We start from the raw sequence: 26,188 nt of genomic DNA on the forward strand, positions 1-26,188 counted from the left end.
CGCGGTCCCCTCTGCTCGTTCTCTGTCGCTCCTCAACGCCATGGCGTTCGTGACCAGGCAATTCGTGCGCAACATGTCGTCCTCCTCCGCGGCCGCGGCCGCCAAGAAGATCCTGATCAAGCATGTGACCGTCATCGGCGGCGGGCTGATGGGCGCGGGCATCGCGCAGGTGAGCGGGTCGCGCGCCCCGGGTGTCATGGAAGTTGTTCGAAACTGGCTGAGAAGGTGCAGCATGCTCCACTGTCCCAGATCCAGTGCTTTTGGTTCGATCCTTATGAGCATGCTTCTAAATCAGCTGCCGGGCCAGGGAGGGCTCGGTAGACAGCGCTGGTGCACGCTGGAGTAGGCTATGCAAAGTTCTGTGTGCAGATTGCTGAGTGTTTGCTCACTCCTGGGCGCAGACAGGCGTCTGCTTGCCAAGACCTGGGCTGCGATTTCTTTTAATTTTACTTTTATCAGTTTGAATTTTTTTAAAAAATAAATTATCTGGTTATTGCTTGGGCAGTTTTCTTTCTGCCTCTCCCTGCATATCCTTCGTTGGCCTTCATTTTTATAACAGTTTGGAAAGTCACCTAGTGGGAGTTTGTGGAGTTGCTGAGACTCTGACCAGGGCTGGGCCAGACAACTTTGACCTTTGACCTAGTGCCCTGCGTGGAGAAATCTGTGTGCGTGCCCAGCTCTGAACCCCATGAGTGGGACACAGAAGTAAGGCAGAGGGCCCTGAGAAGTCTCTAATCTCTAATCGGCTTCGATGGGACTTTGACTGGTACCGGCTGAGGAGCAGTTCAGGATCGACTGCAGTTTGCACACTATAATTTCTGTAGTACCCTTTTCTGTTAATAGCTATCTTTCTACGCACATTGGAGAACTATGATGCCCTCACTGTTATAGTCTTATCTTTTTAGGCTTTTGCAATTTGTGTTTTGTGGCAGTATGCTTACCTAATTTTAATTAGGGAAGGTATTCTGAGGTCAGTATCTCTTCCCAACCGAATGCATACTTGCATGCTTGCTTTAAACATGTTAGCCAGTTAACTTGATTGAATTTTCTTCTAAAATCTGTTGGTTTGCTTGTTTTGAAAAAACAAACAAACAAATATACAACAGTCTTTGTTCAGAAGACCCAGGCTCCAGCTGTGGCTACCACATAAGGGTTTTTATACAAGAAAAAATAAAGTGAATTTTGTTTGTTAAAAAAAAAAAAAGCCTACAAGCATACAAGGCTAAACTGGAAAGTACAGCTAGGTAGTCTGTACCTCTATCCCTGTGTGCCACCAAAACTTTTCAGGGCTGTGAGGAAGAGATTGACTGTCCAAGAAAACAATGTATCCCTTAAGAAATGTTTAAGTGACAAGGCGCCAAGGCAATAGGGTTTTATGCCTCCAATAGCAACGTAGGGAAGGATGCAGAAATGGTTGTGGATTATGAACTAACTAGAAAGCTTTGCACAGCTATTGTACAGATGCAGGTTGTTGTGTTCTGTGGATGCTGAGTCCATCACTGGCAAAAAAAAAAAAAAAAAAAAAAAAAAAAGTGTGTTGTACCACCTGAGGGAACACTTAAAGTTAAGTGGGTAAGATGCTAGAACTTTGACCTAAGGAGAGGAAGGAAAGTGATTGACAAGCATAGGGATCATAGATTTGTGTAGCTGGACCTGGGAGTGATAGGGAAAATTAAGAGGGAAAAGGAGAAACTGTTTACTCCCTGGAAGAAGTTTTTGAATGCAAAAGTAACAAAGACCCACAGTCTACATAGTGGCCATTCATAAGGAATAGCAGTTCCTCCAGATCACTGTGGTTCAGCTCTGATCCGGTAGGGGAAACGGCTTTCCTGTGAAATGTGTCCACTATGTTTCAGGACACTGCTTTCCTGTGCAATGTCTCCATTATGTTTCCAGTGGTTTAGCTGGTCCATTTCTTATACTTGGCCTTGTAGCAAGCAGGTCCAAGTCGTGCCACCCCCTTCTTTTGGGGGAAAACAAATCCATAATAGATAGTTTTTTGCTACACGGTAATTAATGTGTTGAGCATAAGGAGTTCAGTGTTTGCATGTTGGTGCTAACACAAGGAACTTGCTTTATCTCCACACTTCAGTTTCTCCAGAGTAGGCCAAGTACTGGCTTTGTAGGAGTTTGGGAAAGGAGTAAGTGAATTAGCACACGTGTAGCCCCCTAGCCCCAAGTGGAGTCAGAGCTGCCTTTGTAATTACTGCCAACAACGGTGTAGTCATGTCATCCCGTTCCATTGCCCCTTTAGCCTCATGTCCACGTTTGTTCCTCATCCTTGAGGTGGATGCATTGGGTTTAGGTGACAATCATTGATCCTTGCTTCCTGTTCCATCTTGCCTATCCCTGACACAGACACCGGCTGATACTGCAGTTTGCTCAGGGACTGCTGAACAAGACAGTGCCTTTTATTTCATTATTCTGCCTGAGTGAGGCCATGAAAGTACAAACACAAATTAGTGTCTAGGTTATCATCATCCATCACATTTAGCTCCCACTTTTCTCAAATTCTATATGAAGTGGTTTAAGTCCAGCGGCAGTTCTGTTTATAGATTTAACTAATTGATGTGTTCTAGTTTGTGCTGAAGGATATGGGAAAAAAAGGTGTAAGTAGATTTTTTATGCACCCAGTGCATTTATCACTTAAGTAGTTTTAGACAAACGAGGTCCAGGCTGGGTTACAGTTGGCCAGAGGTTAGGCCATTAGTGCATATGTACCTTCTAAGAGTGTCTACATTGTCTGCCATTTTTTGTTTATTTTCAATTAAGTGGAAAAAACCCTCTTAGACCACAGGTTAATATTTAAGTACATTGACGTGTTTTATGTGTTTGCCTGTTATATACTTCTGACTTGCTTCTGACTGTCAATTTATCTTCAGTCAGATGCTTAGGCTGGCAAAGAGGCTTGTAGCATTAAATGAACTTTGAGCGTAAACAGATTGCTTTTTTGCTTTGTAAAGAAGGAAAGAGGAAGTTGAAAGCTCTGTGTTTCTCAATTGATAGAGTCCTTTCGAAGCTTTGCTTAGGCTGTTCTCATATAAAGATTCCAGAAAGCTCACACCCTTCATTAAATGACTGGCCTGCCTGGGAATAGTGTTTGAGAGATTTCCTGGCTCAATGTCTTTAGTATCTTACACTTTGGGGGACCGGATAGTTTGAGCTTGTGTAGATTAGTAATAAGTTCATTTTTTACCAAAGAAAGTCCTCAAACTTGTGTGTGTGTGTACGTGTGTGCGTGTGTATGTGTGTGTGTGTGTGTGCATGTGTGTCCCTTTCAAAAAGCCAACGATGAGCTGGCTAATAGCTCAGTGATGAAGCTGTGTGATTGTGATCCCAGCACTCCTCCTTGTGAAACGGGAGGTAAAGAAAGAAGAGTTGTCTAGAAGTGGGAGGTCCAGCTAGCCTGGAGTGTGGAACATGGCAGAAGCAGCAAGAAAGACCTGGCCTCAGGGTAGGAGAAAGCCAACTCCCAAAGTTACCCTCTGATCACACATGCACACTAGAGCACACTGGCACTCACATGCAATCCAACACTGTACATTTATTTAGAGTTCTTTAAACTATTTAACTGGTTGCAGGGGGAGCATTCTAAGGTACAGGTGAACATTTGCTGGATTCTTTTGTTCTTGTGCAATATTCAGTAAGTGGGCAGACACTCAAATAGACTGGAAAGCTTCTCCCTAGCCACTGAATTTGTTCCCACCTCCTCTTATCCTCACCTTCGAATTCTCTGGTGTTTAATGGAATAGTAATCAGAGCTCTGTGTACTTGTTAGCCTTATTAACTTCTATTGTTATAGTGGGTTTAAGTTTTCTTAAAAAAATAAATATAGAAACTTAGATGTTTTAATATCACAGGAGACTGGCATAGTTCCTGGACTGTGAACTCTTCCTTCTAAATGTTCTTTATGCAGCCATATTTTTATTCCCAGCTGTTCTGTCCTTCCTTACTTTCCCTTCCTTTTCTTGCTCCCTCCCTCTCTCTCTTCCTCTCTTCCTTTTTTGTTCTATGTAATTCTAACTGTCCTAGAACTGCCCATATAGACCAGACTGGCCTTGAACTGACAGAAATCCCCTTCCCTATGCCACTAAGTGCTGGGATTGAAGAAATGCACCATCATGCCCAACACACCAGCAGTTTTTTTTGCACACAAGGGTACACCATTTGTTTGTCATGCGTTTCTCCCTGCTTTTCTGGGTTCCTTAGTTCCTTATTGGGTTGTTCTTTGGTATACATTGAAGCACAGTTCTACGGCATATTTGTCTTCTGAACTGGGATATATTTGGAAGTGCTGCCATTCCTAGAGGGTGTAAAAGTTGAGCCATCAGATTTTGATTTTTCTTTGTGATGTTAACATCCTACTTTCCCAGTTACTTGTCCCTTGCTTGGGTTTTTATTTTCTTCTATCACTTTCAGTCTTCCCAGCTGATCTGCCTTAGGCACACATACCTCCCTCACTGCCAGCTCCACAGGAACCAGATGGAGTTAATACTGCTGGTGAGGGTTGCTCTAAGTGCGAAAGAGCAGGCTCTGAGGTCCCTGCAGGAGTTTATCTTTTACATTATTTTATTATTTGATGTGCACACACACACACACACACACACACACACACACACACACGCGCGCGCGCGCGCTGCGCACTGCCACAGTGAACTTCTGGAAGTTAGAGGACAATGCCTGCCTTTGAATATTTGTGCTAGGATTGGGAAGCATGATCATTTCATTACATTGGAGTTTGTGGATAGACTGTGGTGTTGATGAAGTACAGCCCTCCTGGTAGGGTAGAGGGTCAGTCCCAAAAGACATTTGCTAGAGATGTGCAGAGCCCAGGTTTTGTGACAGTTGATGTTCCTCTCTTAGATTTACCATGTATGTTTTGCTTCAGAGAACCTGGTTCAAATTTTATGATGCGTTTGCAAAAATACATGAATCCAGCATGCTTCTGCTTGGCATATTTGGCTGGTCCTTTGGCCAGAGTACTGGGGGCTTTGACACATGTGCTATTCATAGGCCTATTTTTACAACTCTGAAGCACCCTTGTCTAAAAATATTTCCTCTTGGGCTGAGCCTGCCTTTCACTGGGCCCAGGAAAAGTCATGGAGCTGAGGACATAGCCTTCAACTAGGTATGTGTGTGTGCATGTGAATTTTCCAGTGTCTTCCAGTGAGTGTACAGGTCACTGTACTCTTAGACAAGAGTTTGCAATGGCTTAAACAACAGTCACTTAAGTTAAAGAACCAAGAAAAGTCTTGTTTGTTACAACACTGAATAAATAAACCAAAATGGCCTCCCTTCTCCGGTGGTTCACTCCACACTCCCAGCTCCATCATTTCCGGACAGTTAGGAGTCCCAGGTGGTGCCATCATGTAACTCAGGAAGCCTGAATGTTGTTGCTATGCTTGCATCCAAGATACTAAAATAATTCTTCTCATTCTTTCCTCCTCCTTCTTTTTCAAGCAGCTTCCTTACATTTGTTTATTTTTTGTTATGTGTGTGTGTTTATACATGTGCATACATACACACATGTGCACTTGCCAGGGGTGCATACTGAGGTCAGAACAAACCTGGTAGGAGTCAGTTCTCTCTTTTCACCCTTTGGGTCCTGTGGATTTGAACTAAGAAGATCAGATTTGGCAAGAAGCCCCACTCCCTACTGAGCCGTCTTGCCTGCTGCCTGAAACTTTTTTCTAAGTACCACGCCTCATATACATAATTATTCTTGAACTACCAGGAGAAGCCTTAAGCCACCTGCCAAGGAAGATCTGGTGGCTTTATCTGTTTTAATCCCGTAAGCATATACTCCAAATGAAACCACTGATTATGCAGTAATACTGTTTTTACGTTCTTGAGGGATTTCTAGTGGTATCAGTAAGAATTCTTCTTCATTTCCTTGCCTACAGTATAGCTATTATTTTCAGCGTTCACTTATTATTTGATAATTTCATACATGTACACAATATGTTTGATCCTCTCTACCCCAGACCTGTGTGCCGATCTCACAGCCTCTTCTCTTTGAGTAGCCTACTAAATAGACACATTCAGTGCCGCTTGTGTGGCTGTGAGACAACTGAAGAAAAGTGCCTCTATCTTCCCCAGTAGCCATCAATTGCCAATAGCTCCTCTGCCAGGGGTATGGAGCTTCATGATTCATCACTCAACCATGCCGGAATATTTCCTGGCTTGACCTTGTGCAGGGAAACCATAGCTGATATGAGCTCATGAATGCAGTGACCTCGAGCCATGTCCAGAAAACGCCGTTTCTCCCTTTCTTCCAGCTCTCACCTTCTTCCTCCACCCCTACCACGTTCCCCAAGCGTTGTGCATATGCGTGGGGACGTCAATATAAATGTCCTATTTAGGGTTATTTAACAGTTACTTGGCACCAGTTGTCAGTCTGTATTAACTGAGAGGTGAAGCTTCTCTGCCTATAGTTGAGAGAGCAGCACTAATCTAGGTGCATCAACATCACATTTAGAAGGCCGATGACAACATGTCCACTGAGCAGAGCAATAGCAGCCCTCAGCTCGGGCCTGTGGCCTGCCATAGGCCTTTGACCAAACTTACAGCACCAGGCATGACTTCCCTCATGTAGAACAGGTCTCAAATTAAATCATGACGTGGTTATCCCCAAAATAGTCTTTCCACAATTGGCTAGGCAACACACCTTGTCCAGTGGGTCTATACTGTAGCATGCAGGTCTACTACTGGGGAAGCCCACTGATGACATCTCTCCCCTAGTAGCCTGCACGGCACCTTCTGGTCCTTTGAAAATTAGCCAGCAGGAAGGAAGATTTCAGGTCACTTTCAACTCCATCTCTCCATATCCCACAAACAAAGTGTGCTGTGTCTTCAGCAATAGCATCTTAGTTATGGTGGACATCCAAGAGCAGTGACAGTAGCCTGTGTTATTTGGGGAGCCTCTGCGGCCTCTCTGACTATTACTGGATTTCATTCAATAACTCATGTGTTGGGGGAAAAGTATTGTCCACTCATGCAGGGTATCTCTGTTCAAAATTAATCTTCAAAAAAATTTTTTTTTTAAAAAAACTAGTTTATAAAGTAGTGGGTTTCCATAAGGATTTTCATACAAATTTAGTTTTTTTTTTTGGTCAACCCTCCTCCTCTCCTTTCTCCATTCTCCCTGACCCCATCCCCACTTCAACTACCAACCCTCAGGATTTTCCCCTCTACTTTCATACGTGTTCTGTCCCCTCCCTTCCTTGAGGCCTCTTCCTCTGTCTTCTCTCATGGACCCTTCTAGCTTCCTATCCTCTGTGGATGCTCTAAATTAGATACACAAGTTTAAAAATTTGAATCTGCAGGGCACTTAGCAATGGCTATTCTAATGGATGTGACGGTTAGGGATTTTTACCTGTGCTCTTGGATGGACTTTAGCAGATCCACATGTCTCCTAGGAGACTCTCCTCTTCTATGACCTTTGTTCTGTTTACTCGCAAGTATATGCTTTTCTATGGAAAAGGGGTTCATGGCTAATAACATTTGAAAGGCACTGCTGGCGGGCCACAGTGCCAGGTGATCTGTAAGTAATACCCCAAACGGTAAAAGCTTTGCTGATCTCTAACCATATGGAGGTGAAGAAACTCAGCTGTCCTCAGTCCTCCGTGTGATGGAAGGAATTGCTGGGTCTATGTCCTGGATAGATAGGCACAGACAGCAGGGTCCCTTTGATAAAGGGAACACGACACATTGACTGGCTAGACTAGAGTGAACTAAACACTGGGAAATCACAGGCATGGCGATCAAAGGGCATAAAGAACTCGGGTTTCTCTATGCAGCACACAGAGCTCACCTTTCACCAGCATTCCAGCCACCAGTGGCGGGAAGACCACCCTCTGCCTATTTCTTGTCTCTTACTATTCTTCTCAAGCTAATGATGTGATTTCTCACAATTCTAAAACACGGGAAGATTTCGTGAGGTTTGAGGTAAAGCAGGTACGGTTCCCTAAACAGTCACTTCTAAAATAAGTTACAAATCAAGGATTTTGAAAAGCAGATGTGTTGTTCCTGCGATGCTGTTATAATTAGCATGTGTCTCCATGCTGGGTGGCTGTAACCCTAGACCCCACACCATCTTCTGGCCTCTGCATGCAACTGAATGCATGGGGTACACATACAGACAAGCAGGCAGATGCACATACACATAAATAAAAGTAATAAAAATAGCGCTTTTGCTTTTCTTTTTGATGGAGAGCAGGGCAGGGTTCTGAGGTTAACTCTTAAGACCTTCCAACATGTGGAACATGGGCTCTACTGCTGGCTACATCCTTAGCCCAAGGAAACTTGCATTTTTTTTTGGAGCAGAGTTTTCGTTTATGAAGACATTTAAGTATAGATTTAAAATGTAACGGCTAAGGGGCAGAGGCATGGAAGAAGAGGCACTGAGCTGGTGGGGTGCACTTCTCAAAGAAGATGCTCCAAGAAAAATCTTTTAGATACTTAAATTATAATAAGACATGTAGAACGTACCTTGTTGTGACAAAGAAAAAGGGACATTAAAGTGTGTGTGTGTGAAGACAGATGGTATTATAGCTCTACATATGTGACATTTACAACTACTGGAAATTCCAGTTGTCTTGTGGGGAGGGGTGTGCCCGAACTACCTTAGGGCTGTGTTTGTAGTGTCAGCAACTTCAGAACCTGAAGGAGATGGTGCCATAACCCTCCAACAATCGCCACAACGTTATCTCAAGTTCATCTTTTAACAGTATTGTTGGGCAACTCCTCAGATTTTAATTTATCACTCGTCTTTCACAGCTGGAATTTCTCCTGACTTTGGCTATTTATTGACCAAAATTTGAAAGTTTAGTGAAAAACAAACAAGCAAAAACAAAGAGCCTACAATCAATTCCTTGTCATTTCGTGTTCCTGTTGTGGGGTTGGAGGCACCGTGATTTAACAGAGTGGCCACGAGAGCTGTTGGCTCATTGGCTCAGTGCTTGGCCGTGATTTCTCTCCCACAATGGTTCCCACAGATGAGCTGCTGCTTCTATGCGTCAGAAGAGGCTCAATGAAATGCCTTCCTCCTCTAGGCATCGGGAGAAGCTTCATTAAAGGAAAGACAGCCTCTATTTGGGTTGTGAAGGGTGAGCTGGAGTTCCCCAACAGCAGATGGGAAAGAACATGTCTGGCAGAGGAAACACACGTGTGGATTTGAGGAACAGGGAGAAGGGAAATGCTATGTGACCGGGAAAGGATGTGGGCTCAGGCTCCTGAAGCATTCGAGGTATTTGAGCTTGAACAGTTGCCTCAAGTAAAAGATTGAGTCAGTTTAGAGATTTCTAATATTAAAGGCGACATTAAAAACCCATCTGAAATGGCTTACTTTGGTGTAAAGGGGCGGGAGACTAGCAGTAAAGACCTTGCAGTCAGATTTAAAAATAAACGATATTGGTGGGAGACTTCGTGGAGAGGCTAGCACTTGAACCCATTTTTTAGTAACGAACGAAACTGTTGGATGAAAGCTAGAGATGACTGGCCTGGAGAGGTGGCTGAGTGGGTAAAGTGCTTGCTGGGCAAGTGTCATGACCAAAGTTTGGTCCCTAGAACTCATAAAATCCAGGTGTGTGACGGCTCACCTGTAATTCTAGCAGCCCTGCCAGCAAGCTGGTTAGTTAGCCAGGTCAGCCCAAACAGTGAGCTCCGGGTTCAGTAAGACACCCAGATTCAGTATAAAAGGAGGGGAGCAATCAAGGAATACACCCAAGTCAGCCGAGGGCCGTTACATGTATACACACACACACACACACACACACACCAGTACACGCACGTGCACACATGTACTTGAAAATGCGCATATGCTATATGCATACACACAATTAAAGATGGGATTAAGGGAAACGTACTGTGAGAAAATTGAGCTCTGCTGAACAAACGGCACCAATAATGTCAAAGAGAGCTGAGATGGTGACGGGAAGGGTAGAGCATGTTGGTTTCAGGTGTGATCGGAATTTTAGGAATAATTGACATTTCAGGAGGAAGGGATATAGAGCCAGGAGAAGACTGAATTTGAGCCTTTGTTTAAACCTTTGTTTAAAGCGTGAGTTCACAGAACCGAAAGACACGCAAGACACGCAAGAAATTTCACTGATATTGGTAGATGTTGGGGTTAATGGCACTTCTGGAAGGTTCTTGTGTCCTAGGACAAAGAAAGTAAGAAAACATGTTTATATGAATGTACTTCCAAGGAAGCAGTCTTTCCAGGGCAAACAAAAGTTTAGCATCTCCAATGGTCCTTGTAGGGACCTTTATGCCACTTGGTCTGAGCTTCTGGGGTCATTTGCATAGCACAAGCACAGACTACTTGAGTTACAATATGCAGTCTTTCTCATGCATGCTCCATTATATGTAGTTCTACATATATGGTTTTGTGCATTGCCTGACTCATTAGTATCTCAAATCTCCACCCATGTGTGCATTTTAGTGTTGTACTGAGCTGGAGGTAGGTCGTCATCGTCAGATATGAGCGACTCTGAACTGGCACCAGTGGCCACATTTTTTGTTGGGCTCACGTGGGGTTTTACCAGTAGACGCTTCCATGTATACTGACTTGACAGCCGTTGTGTAAGCCACCGGTGAATACACTGCGATAATGACCCCTTATCTTCCACAGTCCGTCAGTAGCCAACGGTTCATCTCACCTATGGGAAGGGCCTCGTGAGCCCCTCGCCAGTGTGTGACTTGCTGTTGACTTGTCCAGCCCGGTTCAGGCAGACACTGTAAGTTCACAATTGCAATGGGAGTCTCGTGCCTAGATGATGGCATTCCTAACGAGTCTGTCTATTTATCCCAGATAGAATGCTGTGGCAGACCAGAGAAATGATCACACTCAAGTTCGGCTTGGCCAGCCAGTGAGTTTACTGGGTTTTCTCACAGGAGCAAGCATTGGGCTTCTGGTTGGGGTATGGGTAGCTTTAAACAGCTGACCACCCAAGCCCCATCCTAGTGTGGATGAGGGAAGCTGGAATGCCCTGTGTGTCTCCTCCCCCACTGTGTTACGAACAGTTTCCCACCAGCCTGGTCTCAGAGTCATGTTGGCCCCAAAATAACACACAGAGACTCTATTTGTTATAAAGCTGTTGGCCAATTACTAGTGTTTCTTATTGTCTAGCTCTGTCTTAAATATTAACTCATTTCTATCAATCTAAGTGTTTCCACATGGTCTTATCTTACTGGAGAGAGGGTCCAGACCTCTTTCTCATGTCCTACATCTTGACTCCTCTCTACTACCTCTCCCCAAATCATCCTTGTCTCCTAGTCCCTATCTTGCCTTCCTATTTGCCAACAGTGCTTTATTCATTAACCAAGAAGAGAAACATTTACAGAATGACATCTCCCATCATTGCTGGGATATCTTCAGAGAGAAAGGCCTTGTGAGTCCTACAAGGGTTTTGAGCCTCGGCATCCTGTAAGTTTTTGTGATTTTCTGTCTTGCCAGGAAGGAATGTTTCCATGCAGAGGGAACAGATCTGCCTGTATTGTAGCAAATAGGTTTGTTGGTAATAAAAATGATAAGACAGGCAATCATATCATATGTTTTATGCATTATGACATTCTCTCTTGGCTCTTTGGGTATTTGTAGGTTAAGAGGTTTATCTGTGTGTTTTTGTCAAATGGCTGCAAGTCCCCAAAGGAATCTGTGACAGTGGCCAGTGAGTTGGAAGCTGTGCCACTCCACGGTCAGGTGTGGTTTACCTCGGTGGGCTGCTCCTGGTCCAGTGCCTCAGGTCCAGACAGGAGGAGGAAGGGGGAGTCTGCATTATACAGGCAGCATTTGTTTGTGATACACCACCATGTTGTAAGGATTTAACTTGCATTCATTCATGTACTCATCCCAACACATCTGTTGCCCGGTTCTGCGTGGGCGGGGGTGAGAGGGTTAAAGGGTTAAGAAGTATTTTTCAGCTTCCAGTTGGCTCACAGGCACCAAAGTTTGGCCATTTCCCAGCTCGGCATCATTTCAGACCGTTGCTCCAGACTCTCATGCCTAGCTGGGTTAAGGACATGAGTGAGTAGATCCGGTTTCAAATCCCAGTCACATGTCAACTTTCAGTTTACTTATTGCTGGAGTGAGATCAGCACGATTCCCCCACAACGGCTGCTGGGATCAGATGAGATGCTCGAGGCTTTTGAGAACAGATTTGTTTGTTCACTGTGTCATCCCAAGGCTTGGAACTGGGCACAAGGTGTGTATTGAGTCAACAGCAGGCAGGAGTCAGTGAGGAATGGACCCCGCTTGATATGCTCAGTGGGAGCCACAGTCCATGATGGGAGTGCAGAGGCACTGGGCAGGGTCCAGAGTCACTCACCCTAGAAGCCAAGTATTTGGTCTGTGACCTTTGGTCACCGATGGAGGGCATTTTATCTGAACTGGAGAATTCTGCATCCCCACTCCCCTGGTTGCCGAGAAAACACAACCCTTCAGCACTTCATACTCTCTCCTTAGCTGTAAGCCACCGTGGAGCGGAACACTTCATGAGAGACTTCTCACCTCAAGGACTGCGCGCTTTCCAGAGAGTAACTAAAGCAACCATACCGTGCCTGAGTCCTCGGCAGTGGATATGGACAGCTCTCGAAAAAAGAGGATGCCAGAAGAGATAACTGGATGGAAAAGAGTTGTTAGGGTTTTGGGGGATGGGGATCTTTGCTACTTTGGAACTGTAATTTTGTTACTGTTATGGATTATAATGTAAATATCTGATGCAGGAAATCTGATAATGAGACCCCCATGAAAGGGCCACTCGACCCCCAAGGGGGTCACAACCCACTGGTTGAGAACGACTGGTCTAAAGTGAACTCCTGTTCACTTTCTCTGTTTCACATCTGTAGTTCAGGTCTCAGCTCCCTCCTGCATCTGCCGCTCTTCTCCACACTATCATGACTCTGCCCCCTGGAGCTGTAAGCCCTGATGAACTCTTTCCTCCGTAAGTTACCCCGGTGATGGTGTTGTATCACAGTAAAGGAAAAGTAACTTAATACAGCTGGTTATCACCAGCAACCATAGATAAGAGCACGGTGTGTGATGCTTCATGTCAGTTGTCAACTTGATGAGGTCCAGAATCACCTGGGAGCCTCTGAGCATGCCTGTGGGGAGTTGTCATGGTAGGTTGGTTATGGGCGGAGACCCACTCTCAGGTGGCTGGCGCCCTTCCCTAGCCTTGGTTTGTGAACTGCCTAGAAAGGAGAAAGCTGGCCAATCACTCCCATTTGTTGCTCTCTGCTTCCTGACCAGGACACAGCAGCAGCTGCTTCAACACAGTGTTCCTTGAACTTTGATCTTCAGGCTTTTGGTGGGGGGGGCGGGTGGGCAGGGTGGAGGAACCCAGAGGTTTTATAAGATTTTAATCAATATTTCGGGAGTTAAATGTAGCATGATCTGTATGATATGGGTGTTTGTTTTCAGCACTCGTGAGGTCCGAGACATCAGTGCCCTTTCCCCATCTCCATGCGAAATAGCATTTGTGCCAGATGAAGTCACAGCTCCTCCTTCGGTGGCATTTTTGTCAAAGGTCGAGGAAAGAAAAGTAGCGGGAGAGTGGACAGCCACAGGCATGTGACAGCCAGTTTGTAAGGACTTTTGGTCCATAGGCCCGAGCCTCGCGCTCAGCACAGTGTTACACCATAGACACCTCTATAGCCTGTGTTGTCCCCTTGGACAAGTACTTCGACGAGTTTTCTTGTTTCAAATATCAAAAGCAGGTATATGCTCATTAAATTCAGCTTTTAATGACACCGTCATCACATTTTCAGGCGAATAAAGTACAGAACTATAAAGTGACGCTTCATTAAAACTGGCATTTTAACTTTGAGAATTGGTTAAGTAAGGTAAAATGATATCCCCTAGGTCTGATATTTGACACTTTCCAAAAAAATTTTTTTTATTTAATTATTTTGTGTCCATGTGTGAGTCTGCGTTAGTACATGTGTACCACATGTTTGTGATAGTCTGAGGAGACCAGAAGAGTGTTGGATCCCCTGGAACTGGAGCTACAGACAGATGTGAGCTTCCCTGTAGGTGCTGGGAACTGAACTTGGGTCCTGTGCAAGAACAGTAAGTGTTCTCAGTGCCCTGGGAAGGCACTCTTACAGGAAGCCATCCTTCGGGTCACCAGTCTCTGTGGACGCTGGTGTTATTTTGTTGTGGAGCCTATCAAAGAATTAATTCTCTAGGAGAGTCTGGATACCCCCCCTTCCCCCCAGTGTTATGGCTTGTGAAGAAGCAAAGTAAGGACATTAGCTCCAGGGTGGTGGAGAATAGTCAGAAGACAGGCAAGCAAGAATTGCCACAGGCATGCTTGATGCTGAGGTGGCCAGAGGTGGAAGAGAAGGGACAGGAACTCAATGAGTGCACTTATGAAAAGATCTAAAGGAGCTCTGTTTTATAACAATTGTATCACCACATAGTCAAAATGTCATGTGTGCCTTTGACTGGATTACAGGAAGACAAGTCCTGGAACCAAATAGGCTGAGAACTTAATCCTGGCTTCATGGCTTAACTGAGTGGTTGCTGTCAAGTGGCCCAGCCTCTTTTGTATTGATAGCATCTTTTGTGAAGCAGCTAGTCTTGGGAAAATGTAGCCTTAACCCTGGCACTCAGTAGCGTCTCAGTCCACGCCCCATCCCGTTCTTTTTAAACCCTTTTTAAAGGGTTTATGTTTTTTTGGTTGGTTGAGAGTAGGTGTAGAACGTTACTTCCTTTGGCTTATACAAAATTTATTACAAGTACACCAGTAATTCAGGAAAAAGCTCAGGAGGCCTTGGCTGTCTACATCCTTAAAGTTGCCTGAGTGGATCAGGCTTGTCTGCAATGAGAATCATGCAGCTTTTCTGGATTTCACTGGAGCAAGAGCCCAACTGTCTGCTCCGGCATCCATCTCTCTGGTAATCCGTTTAGACTCTGTTCCAGCATCCATCTCTCTGGTAGTCCATTTAGACTGCCTGCTGCAGCCCCCATCTCTGTGGTAATCCATTTAGGAGCACTCACCAGAGAGGAAGATGAAGTGAGAGGAAGATGAAATCCAGGTAGAGTGGAGTGCCAGAAGCAAGGAACACCAGTCTGGTGTAATCCCATGAATGTTGTCTGAAGCATGTGATATGGACCAGGCCGTGTGTTGTTTGTGGGCCTGACTTTGAGGTTTGCAAAGATCATTAAGACATGATGTTTTCCTCATGTAGTCACTGGCCCATGTCTCTAGGGCACATCTGTTGGACTGCATGGTATTGGTCTTGGTATCAATTAGCACCTCCAGTGTCTTCTGGATAAGTGGGAAATAAGCCAGCGATTTACACAGAGTCGCTCGGATGTGATCTCGTAACATGTACTTTGCTTTCCTGGAACACTGCCTGGAGACTTAGTTTCCTGTGATTGAGTAGTTAGCTATGTTTGGCTGGTTGTCTGCGAATATGACTACCCGTAGCTTTCCTTTGCCCTGCTTAAAGATGTGAGGCTAGCATGGCTCCTCGTCTGAAGCCCAACAAAAAGTGCTCAGTGGCATCAGCTAGAGGTGGTTATGGTAACCAGTAAGATGCTTTTCTAGAAATATCACTTGTGGCCTCACCTCAAGGGAGACCCACTTCCTTAAGGGTTAGTGCTTGTCCCCCAGGGGTGCTGGGCTATTGTGGGTGCTTGCTTCCTGGGGTACTGGTCCATTGTGGGTACACTGGTAGACTGTCGGCTTCATCGTGGGTGGCTTCCACTTTCACGAGTTAGATTATAAACTGCATGTAGGAGGACTGCCGCCACCATTGTACCTTGTTGCTGTCCCCATGGGCTATCTCATGCCATAAGTATTTAAATCTTCCCAACTCTAAGAGCTGAAAAGACCTAAGTAGTTTCCAGACGGAGATGAAGAGGGGAAGTATGGATTGGGACCCTGGTGGGTAAGAGTTCAGGAACCCCAGGAACCCTGTTTGATTACCTCAAGGAATGTTCTAGGCCAGAAGTCAAGAGAAACTATGTGGAAACCACCTGTTTCCAATGCCATTGGGATTGTATTTCATAGGAGCTCCTTACTTGTTCCTGCTGTGCAGGCCATGAGCCATCACTTACCTTCCTGGCCACCCAGGAACTTGAGATTTATTAATTTCTGTTCAAGCTTCTCTACTGGTCCTTCCCCCAAAGGATTTGATGATTCTCTAGGAGGGCCCACAGGACCCACATATAGCCATCCCTGGTGGCAATTTACTACCTACCGCAAAGGGCATAAAGTATTAGTGGCAAAGAGGAAGGCTGCTGGGATATGCCACATGTCAGGCAAGAGCTGCCTTTGGACATGTGCAGTTCCCGCAGGAGCAAAATGTGACAAAATGTATAAAGGTTATCTATGGGGGCTAGACACTAGGTATCCAGGATTTGTACCGGGCAATGATATCACCCACTTCATGGCTCGTTCCAAAACTGCCCTGTCTCGGGAGAGCCTGCAGCAGCATAAGCCGTGTTGTCAGAGAACGATGGGAACTCTCTCCGTACCCAAGATCCAGATGTGAGCCCAGGGTCAGCTTTGACAGCAGCCGGGACGGCCTGCTCCTTTCTAGAAGGTTTCTAAGTTTGCTCTGGCTATTCACCTTGAACTTAGTGAATCGGAGACTCTGATTTGTGCATGATTCGAATTGTTGGCTCTTGGCCCTGGCTTCTTGGAGAAAAGCTGGGCTGGGTCCATGGGTGTTCTGCTTTGGGAAATAGTTTGGCCTTACCCTGACAGCTGAGGTCACCGTGTGCTTCTAAAGAGATAAAAGATCAAGAGGACTCGCCCTCCTTACCCCTGTTGCCCTGTCAATCCTTGGGTCTCAGCACCTTTTTCCTTCTGCATTTCCCAGGCACTGGGAAGCAGCCTGCAGGCCATGCAGGCTCTGACCTGTACTGCTGCGTGGGAGATGCTCAGGGTGGTGCTGTAATTTAAAGCCTGCCTTTCAAACTTGATTTTGCATTAGAGATCTTGCTTCGGGATTTGAACCTGTTTACCTTCATATGCTGCTCGTCTGTCTGTTTCTTTCCCTCTTTGGTTTGAATTTTAGTTGCTTGGCTTCAGGAATCTCACATAGGGACAGTGGTTTAAGACTTGCCATTTTGCCTTCTGGCAGATCTCCAGCTAGCCCACCCTTCTGTCTACACCACCAATGTCCATGGGTCCTAAGGCAGTGTCTTCAGGGAGTGCTGGGGGTCCCAAAGGGTCTCTCACAGGTGCTGCCTGTCACATCATGTCTGCAGTAGGTCAGGTATGTCCCGCTGCTCCTGTGCGGACGTGTCTGACTTACACTTGTGTGTAGGTGAGTCAATGGCCGATGCTTCAGATAACCTTCCTAGCCTGTGGGCCTCACTGGAACTTGGTAAAAGAGGGGTTGACTTGACACTAACTGTTGTTTGTGATTGGGGCACAGCTTTGCTCAATATGCCTGTGTCTCAGGGGCTTCACCTACCCAGGGGGGGAATGGAGAAGGCAGGGAATCTGGAATTGCCCTCCCTAAGCTGACAGTCATAGACTTTGTTGTCCTTTAAGTTTTGTTATTAAATAGCTCTTGTGAACAGAGTGGGTTTTGGCTTGGTGATTAGAACTTTAAGCTTCACCTACTTTTGATTTAAGGGCTGCAGAAGCGGGAAATGGGGGGCAGAGGGGTGGAAAGGCACCTGGCCCCCAGCTCTAAAGAGAAAACGCAGGCACCTTTTTGGAACAATGGGCAGTCAGGTCTACAGGGCAGGGAAGGCCCTCACATTCTGCTTCTGCATCAGGTGGGAATTTGTTGTGTGCTGTATGACTGCCAGGCTAGAAGTACATGTCTCACGTTGGCTTATACTTGTTCATGAGCTGCTTTCGAGAACAGTGGTAGTAGGCATGTGAATTATGAAGCTGATGCTTTTCTGTTTCCTTAAAACTTTTTTTCCTGATCAGGTGGCTGCAGCAACTGGCCATACGGTAGTATTGGTGGACCAAACAGAGGACATCCTGTCAAAATCCAAGAAGGGAATTGAGGATAGCCTGAGGAGAATGGCAAAGAAGAAGTTCACAGAAAATCCTAAAGTAAGTCCCTATCTGTGTCCTTAAGGCTCTGACACTCCATCTTTGTGTGTGTGTGTGTCTAACTGCTTGTGTAAAACTCACACCAGCTTAGACCCACTAAATGGAATTTGGGACTGAGGAGAAAGCCCAAGGAATCAGCCACTTTGCTGTTGGAGGAGGCGCTAATGCAGAGGTTCTCAACCTGTGGGTCATGACCCCCTGCGGGGAATCACGTGACTCTTTCGCAGGGGTCACCGGAGACCATGGGAAAACAGCACATCCTTGCACTATGATTCGTAAGAGTAGCAAAACCACGGTGAAGAAGTAGCAACAAAAACAATGTAGTCGGAGGTCACTACAACGCGAGGAAGCATGAAAGGGTCACAAGAATAGGAAGATCGAGAACCGCTGCCCCAGCGTTAGGAGAGGGTTTGTGCAACTGTGGAGCTCAGTGTAAGACACAGGGCCAAAGTCAAGGAGAGAGGGAGAACGAAACAGGAAGTGGGGATTTGTAAGGTAAAACCTGAATGTTATAAAGACAGCATTTAGACAGATGCTTTTGATGGCTTGGGCACTATCGTTTCCCTGCTTAGATACTAGGGAGTCAGAGCGCCAATTGTCCTCGTTTGCCTGAGCAGAGGAAACCGAAGACCATGAGAGATAGAGGCTCTTGCATGCTGGTTTTCATGTTGAAACCTGCTATGTTTCCATCCAGCACTTCCACCGGGCATTCACATTAGTTAGATATACTTCACAAGTCAGCCAACTGAATTTTCATTTCTGTTATTACCTTGTTAAAAGTTGCTTAAGATTTTCTTCAAGCTTGACTGGAATGCCTCTTCATATATAGAGTCCTGGTAGCATAGTTGTCCCCCCCCCCAGTTTTTTTTCTTAATTTAAATTTAGTTTTAGCTATTTTTAAAGCTAAACACATTAGTTATTTTTCTTGATGCTGTAATAAAATAACTGGGTAACTGTAATGTAAAAGTGTTTATTCTGTTTTATAATGTTAATCCTGCTGGGCAAAATTAAGACTACCACAGGTTTTGAGCCAAATTTGAAGCAAGCTTGATTAAATACTGGCCAGAACCATGGATACTACTCAGGACACTGCTGGTGTCAAATTACAGTAGTCAGGAGCTTATAAAGACAAAACCCACAAGGCTATGTACTTCCTGCCTTCATCCAATCAGGGGCAAGCGTACGTCCTGACAGCCGTCCTGACTACCTACCTCTCGCCCGTGTGTGATCAAGCACATCTTGTGCAGTTTGGGGCAACCAACCTTGTTTAAAGCAAAAACACAGGTGTAGTTATCTTACATGAAGGTAGCCAGCAGCACGCCAGGAAGGGGGCTTACAGGTTAGAGACATTTTTGTTTTACAGATCTCGTAAGCACTGCAGTTTCAATTTGAAACATAAGTTAGCCCTCACAGTAGTTCAAGGGAACCACTCCATGATGGTGCAGAAGACATAGCAGCAGGAACAGGAGGCTAGATGGCCACACTGATCCACAGTCAAGAAGCAGAGGGCCACAGAAGCTCAAACTTAGCTTGCTTTCTTATTTTATTTAGTCGGGGACCTTAGCCCATGGAAGGGTTCCACCCAGGAGGGTGAGGCTTCGCTGCTCAGTTAACCTAGTCTAGGTAGTCCCTCACAGGCCCGTAGGCTTGTCTCCTAAGTAAACTAGGTCTTATGAAGTTCTCAAGATAACCGTCATAGTTACAAACAAAGTCATGGAATTCATTATGGCATGCTCATACATCATTTCTTCCATACACTCTCACTTTCTGGTTTCCTACCTCCTCCTAAAGAGTGCTGCCTTGCTTTGGTACCACGTGCATCCCATTACTCTTTTCCTCCTTCCCCCTCCCTTAAGATCTCTACTTATTTCACAGTGCCCTTTCTACTTTTATCACACACACACACACACACACACACACACACACACACACACACCACACAGACACACACACATCTTGAGTTCACATATGAGAGAGAAAACATGAGATTTGTTTGTCTAAGTCTGGTTTATTTCACTTAACATATAATGATCTCCAGTTGCATCCATTTGCCTTCAAGTGTTGTGATTTCACTTTTCTTTATGGCCAAATACAATCCCATTGTGTATATATGGACCACATTTTCCCTATCCCTTCGTCTGTTGATGGGCATCTAGGCTGGTTGAATTTTATAGCTCCTGACAAATGCAGCAATAATGGATCTGCAAGGGTCTCTGTGATGTGTTCACTCAGCATCGTTCATTGTAGCTCTGTAGTCAGCGTGTGTGAGGAACCTCCGCACTGTCTTCCACAAAGTGTAATTGTGCCCTCCTTCCCACATCTTTGCCAACATTTGCTGCCATTTGCTTTCTTAGTGATGGACTCTTAAAACGGTTTTAAAAACATGTGTTGGCAATTTGTATGTCTTTTGAAAACTGTTGTTTATTAGCCTATCTGTTGACTGGATGATTTTTGCTCGGGATTTTTTGTTTTGTTTTGTTTTTTAACTTGAGGCATCTATAGTGGGGTCCCTGCAGGTGCCAGGTAGGACTGAACCACTGAAGAGATAAGAATGAAAACCCAAAGCGGACTGGCCCGTTGTCAACCTGGCCCAGACTTTGGGGACTCTAACGCCAGTCCATCATTGTCAGCATATTCCAAACACAGTGCAGTTTGGGGAGAGGGTTTCACGCAGCAGTCAGTCCAGTTCCAGGTACATGATAAAGCTTAAGATGTGACTCCGTAGAGATTCCCTTACAAAGTCCGTGTGACCGTGACGGTGGGTTCTGCAGCTAAAAGGCCTGGAATCTAGTGTGGTCTCTGACCCTCAGGCCTTAAAGTACATGTGACATCTCTCCTGAAGGTGGTTAATAGTCTCGGGAGAAAAGAGTCTGGAATAAGCATTCTGGAGAACTAGGGTGAGGTCTGCCTCTGTAGTAAAAGGTGGATAGGATGTTTCCACAGATAGCAAAAAGGTCACCAGGCCATTAACAAAATCCACCCTCAGCCTTCTGAATAGAATGCAGGTATTTGATTTTTTTTTTTTTAATCTCCTCCATTGAGGGGACACCCCTTGCTGCATGATAAACACTCTTGGATCTCTTAGTGCTTGACCACAAGGACCTCTGTGTCCCAACAATTGTCCTACATGTTACTGTTGTGGTACGCATTATATACACAACATAACATTCATCATTGTAATTATTTAATGTTTTGTTAGCATGTATGGTGATGTCTACATGGTGAGTTCTAAATTATGTTATGACATTGCCATACACAGTACATTTTGATTCTATTTGATCGATCATTGTCTTCCACTTTAAGCATTTTTAATTCAGTGGCCTCGGTTATATTGTGGTGTAACGTTCTCATGTCTCCTGATTTTGAACAGATACTATATTCATTATGCACCAACTACTCCTTCCCCCTGTCCCCAGTGGATGGCTTTACTTTCTGTGTATAGTTGGGTTTGTCCACGGGCTGACTCTAGCCCTGGTGTCTAAAGCACTCAGATGCTCCGTCCCTCCCTCCGCAGGGAGCTTGGGAGTCTGCTATCTCAGAGTTCCGCCAGACTTCTGTTGGGTCTGGGTATATTGGTCTCTCACCTTCCTCCGTCCTTCCACCTCAGCAGCAGGAGCTGGCCCCTTGCCTGCAGGCCCCAATGACTGCTCTCTGCTTCTTGTCTGCGTAGGCCGGTGATGAATTTGTGGCGAAGACCATGAGCTGCCTTTCTACCAGCACCGACGCAGCCTCCGTGGTGCACAGCACAGACCTGGTGGTCGAGGCCATCGTGGAGAATCTCAAGTTGAAGAATGAACTTTTCCAGCGGCTAGACAAGTTTGCTGCAGAGTATGTGACTGACCTCGCTGTGCGGGTTCTGAAAGCTCCTTCTCTGGCTTTTGAGCTTCTCCCCCATTCTGATAGCAGACCCACCTCTCTGCTACCCAACACCTCTTGCAGAAAAACTGCTGGGTTCCCTTATCCCGTCCTGGTCCACATGAGGGGTATAGTTGCCAGTGGTTAAATGGAGTTATCTGTCCAGTGTCATGCTTCCTGCAACCACTAGGGGGCACAGACCTTTGTCTGCTGGGAGTCTAGAGTGCACCAGACAGAATTGTTTAATTGAAGGCAAAGTGCCTTTGAATATTCTTCACTACTCCTCTGTTTCCATTTTTATCTGGTTTAGTCATAACCCTCTGGGTGCTATTAAGTGAACACTGAGCCTTTACCAGGAATGTTAGCCACGTCTGAGGCATGAGGGAATTCCCAGGCTTGTGGTGGCCTCTGTTGTCAGTGAGATTGTGCATAGGTGAGGACGCTCAAGGGTCACAGCCTAGGGCCTGCAGTTACGTTTGACTCTTAGCTTTTGGCAGTTATGACAGCTTCCCAACTAATTGGCGTGTGCTTGGCCTATGACCTACTTGGCCACACTTCTCCCTTCTTGTTTAGACCTGAACAGTGGGGTAAGGGTCTATACAAAAGTCATTCTCAGGGAAACACTGGTGATCTGTGGCTGAAGAGCAACACTTGTGTATCGGCTTGCTGGGCTGTAAATCCTCGTCTGTATCACTGGGTGGCTCCAGCCCCTGATTCTGAGCAGCATTCTGCTGGCCGTGCACATTTAGCTCTACAGAAACATGTGACAAAGAGGACACTTGTGGTACTGGGCTTGACTCCCAGGTCAGCACGGAGCCTGGCAAGGCAATCAAACCCCGCTGGTCTACAAAAAGTTGCCCTTCACTGTTCTCCTTAGGCAGTTTGGCCATGAGGCAAGGTTGCTCTGCGGCAGTGAAAGGCCCAGCGCCCCCTGGTGTCGGTGAAGGGAAATGAGAGGATGGGGAAGGTCACCACTGCCTTCCCGAACTGACCTTGGGATGTCCTAAGGTTTACAACCTGTGATTTAAGGGTTTTGAGGTAGAGAATTTCAGAGACGTTCCCAGTGCTAGCTTGGGTTTTAAATAGCCTGCCAGGGAGGTTGAGGCTAGTGCCTTGAAAGCCAGCTCTCCTGACCTTAGAGATCTTTATTCTTTACTTGCCTACCCACTTCAGCCATCTCCCCACACTTACCAAAGCAGTGTCTTCTCAAGTCCAAGGCGATGCTTCCACCTCATAATCCTCCTGCCTCAGCCACCCATGTTCTGAGATTGCAAGTGTATGTGTCCACTCTCAGGCTTGACATCTCCTTTCCTTTCTCTCTTTTCCAAAGTACTGATTTCCTTTCTCCCCTGCTGCTTTCTTTTTGTCTGCCTCTGAATTTGGACAGACTGTATCATTGCCTTTAGATAATCAGGAACCCTCAGAGAATCTGGCTGGGCCACTGTCAGCAGATCCAACTGGGCTAAAGGGCATCCTGCTGTTTTGTGAGTTACCCACAAGGTGGCGCTGCAGGAAAGCCTAGTCATCCAGCCAGAGGATTTGCCCCGATGCCCTTGGCACCCCTCACTTTATTCTGGTTTTAACAAGTTAACTTTTGAGAAAGCAGAAGAAGGAGAAAATAATTGGATTCAGTCGCAAGGCAGTATGATATTTCTAAGATTCTATACGTGTGAAATAAATAGTGCTTTTTCAGGCTGGCACAGTACTGTGAACATGGGTCATGTTTGCATCCACCCCCTCCCCCTCCCATGTTGTCTGTGTGAGTAAACTTCCCTTTGAGCATGTTCAAAGCAGTGTGTTTTCATTTTAATTCTTGTCTAATGACAAAGTTAAGGGTGTTCACTAGCTCAGCCGATTTTCTCTGAGGATTGTTTGTTTACACTTTTCTTTAGTCCAGTCTAAGTGTCTGGTCCATCCTTCCATTTCTCATGAGTCTGATGACTTCATTGTGTTAGGCTGGGTAGATCTTCCCCCCTCACCTATCCTGAAAATTAATACATGTGGACAAGAGAACTTTAGTTTCTAAAAATTCCGAAAAGCCTCATCACATATATGAGGCTGGTAACTTAATTTCAATGCAGGGGTTTTGTTGTTGTGGGTTTGTTTGTTTTTTTTTTTTTTTTTTTTTTTTTTTTTTTTTTTTTTGAGACAGGGTTTCTCTGTAGCCCTGGCTGTCCTGGCACTCACTCTGTAGATCAGGCTGGCCTTGAACTCACAGAGATCCACCTGCCTCTGCCTCTCTAGTGCTGGGATCAAAGGCGTGAGCCTCCACCGTCCAGCTTTTTAAACTGTAGGGATCTAAATGAAAATGTAATCCTTGCTTTCAGCGTGGAGCTTGACTGCCTCACCAGGGTTCCCGCAGCTCTGCAATGAGCGCTGGCACACACTGTCCCCGTGCGCTGGGCTGATGCAGTGACAAGGATTTGACTGTGGGCACACACGCGACTCATTCTGATTCACTCTGCTTCTCCACCGTATTTTCTCTCCACAGACACACAGTCTTTTGCAGCAACACCTCTTCTCTGCAGATCACAAGCATAGCCAATTCCACCACCCGGCAAGACCGATTTGCTGGCCTGCACTTCTTCAACCCAGTCCCCATGATGAAGCTGGTGGAGGTCAGTGGGCCCCTGGTCCCCTGCGGTTTGCTCTCTGGTCTTGCTTTCTGAGTCACACCAGCCCTCCTGCTGGGCACTAGGTTGTATGAAATTCAACAGGAACCGGAAGGTCCCTTGTCCTTAATTTGTCCTCTTTGGGACCAAAGGAAGAAAAAGCACCTACTATCTTGGAAGGCCCCTCTACTGTGTTTGTCCTTGACTTGCTTATGTCAACTGATGGCGGTGCTGACAGGGGAACCAGGCAGGGAGGGACGGACAGTAGGAGTCACAGGCGTGATGAGGGAGGCGAGACCTAAACACCCATCTTGCTGAGGTGGGCTTGCTCCTTGCTGGAGATGCAGTTCTTGTCTTCGCCCCTGGTGGGAATTCTGGTGCCATGCCACAGTCCTTTAGCATTGTCTCAGGTGAGGTACATCTTTGTGCTGTGATCAGAGCTATTAAAAGGAGCTTCCTGCAGCCGGGAGCCTGCTGACCTCAAAGGCGAGAGGTAGAGGGAAGGGCCAGGCAGGACTTGCCTGTTTGGGCTGCATCTGCTCACTTGCTGGGAGATGGAGTCACTGTAGACAATTTGCACTTGAACAATTTGCACTTGAAATGTGGCAGCTTGCCCTTTAAAAGGGTTAATTACAGGGTCTCCAGGAGCGACTGCTATTAAAGCAGCATTTGGTCTGAGGTTGTGGAGTTATTGCCGTGCGAAGTGTGGGGGACGCTGCAGTGTGGAGCCAGCAAACCTCCAGACTCAGGCTGGAGTCCCTCTGGGAGTTGTTCATGCCTGCCTTCTCTCCCAGCCCTTTGCCGTGTTCCCCCCCAACCCCCCACACGTGTGCCCCCCCCCACCCTCAAGTGGCAGGTCCAATCTTCCTGCGGCAGGAACTCTCCTGTCCCATTGAAATTGTCCCTCTGTGTTCCAGACTGGTATTTAAAGAAGTAAGTTATGTCCTGGAGAGAGAGCTCAGTGGTTAGGAGTACTGGCTGCTCTTCCAAAGGAGGCGGCTTCGATTCCCAGCATGCACATGGCAGCTCACAGCTGATCTCTATACAATTCTAGTCCCATCCCTGACCTCTGTGGGTACACAGGCATATATTCAGGCCGAACACCCAAACACATAAAAACAAAGAATTACGTTCTAGAAAAGGAAATGAGCAGTGGAAAGAAGAGGCATGGGGAACCATGGGAAGTAGAATGTAGCGGGTATTTGCCCATCTATGACCTCAGACTCTCTGGCCCAATGGGGGCGGTGCCTCTTGTCTGCAGATGTGACCTCTTAAAAAGAAAGGGAGACACGGTTGCGCTCTACAGTAGAAGATGCAGTTTGCCCTTCTGCAGAAAGCAGTGTGTGTGTGTGTGTGTGTGTGTGTGTGTGTGTGTGTGTGTGTGTTCATTTCAACACTTGGCGATTCATTGGTTGCAGTTTCTAGCTTTTGCGGGTTTTGAGTCTGCAGATAGTATATATCCTGTAGAGTTACTGTAAAGAGCAAGAATCTCCCCCCACTGCATCTTCTTGAGGGAGGTAGCGCATTATAATGCTTAGCGACTAGCACCATTTTCTGAAACGTATTCTATGAAAGTGTTCCATTATATTGCGTATAGGTTTTTGTTTTTATTAGTTACATATGATCCTTTTTATTATATTCATCTCTGCCCTACCCCTCACAACTCCTCCCAGCCCCAGCTACCCT

General features: G+C 45.9%; 1 protein-coding gene across 1 annotated transcript in view; it reads left to right on the forward strand.

The window, feature by feature from the left end:
• The first annotated feature begins 8 nt into the window (after positions 1-8).
• Hadh (hydroxyacyl-CoA dehydrogenase) overlaps positions 9-26,188 on the forward strand; it is a 38,974-nt gene continuing 12,794 nt past the window's right edge. Inside the window, exons 1-4 of the mRNA XM_051185501.1 lie at positions 9-169; positions 17,907-18,035; positions 21,706-21,863; positions 24,382-24,508. Of these exons, the coding sequence (XP_051041458.1) occupies positions 41-169; positions 17,907-18,035; positions 21,706-21,863; positions 24,382-24,508 (543 nt within the window). The 5' untranslated portion in view covers positions 9-40. The remainder of the gene's footprint in view (positions 170-17,906; positions 18,036-21,705; positions 21,864-24,381; positions 24,509-26,188) is intronic.

Source organism: Phodopus roborovskii, unplaced genomic scaffold (assembly GCF_943737965.1).
Source record: "Phodopus roborovskii unplaced genomic scaffold, PHOROB, whole genome shotgun sequence".
In the NCBI taxonomy this organism is placed as follows: domain Eukaryota; kingdom Metazoa; phylum Chordata; class Mammalia; order Rodentia; family Cricetidae; genus Phodopus; species Phodopus roborovskii.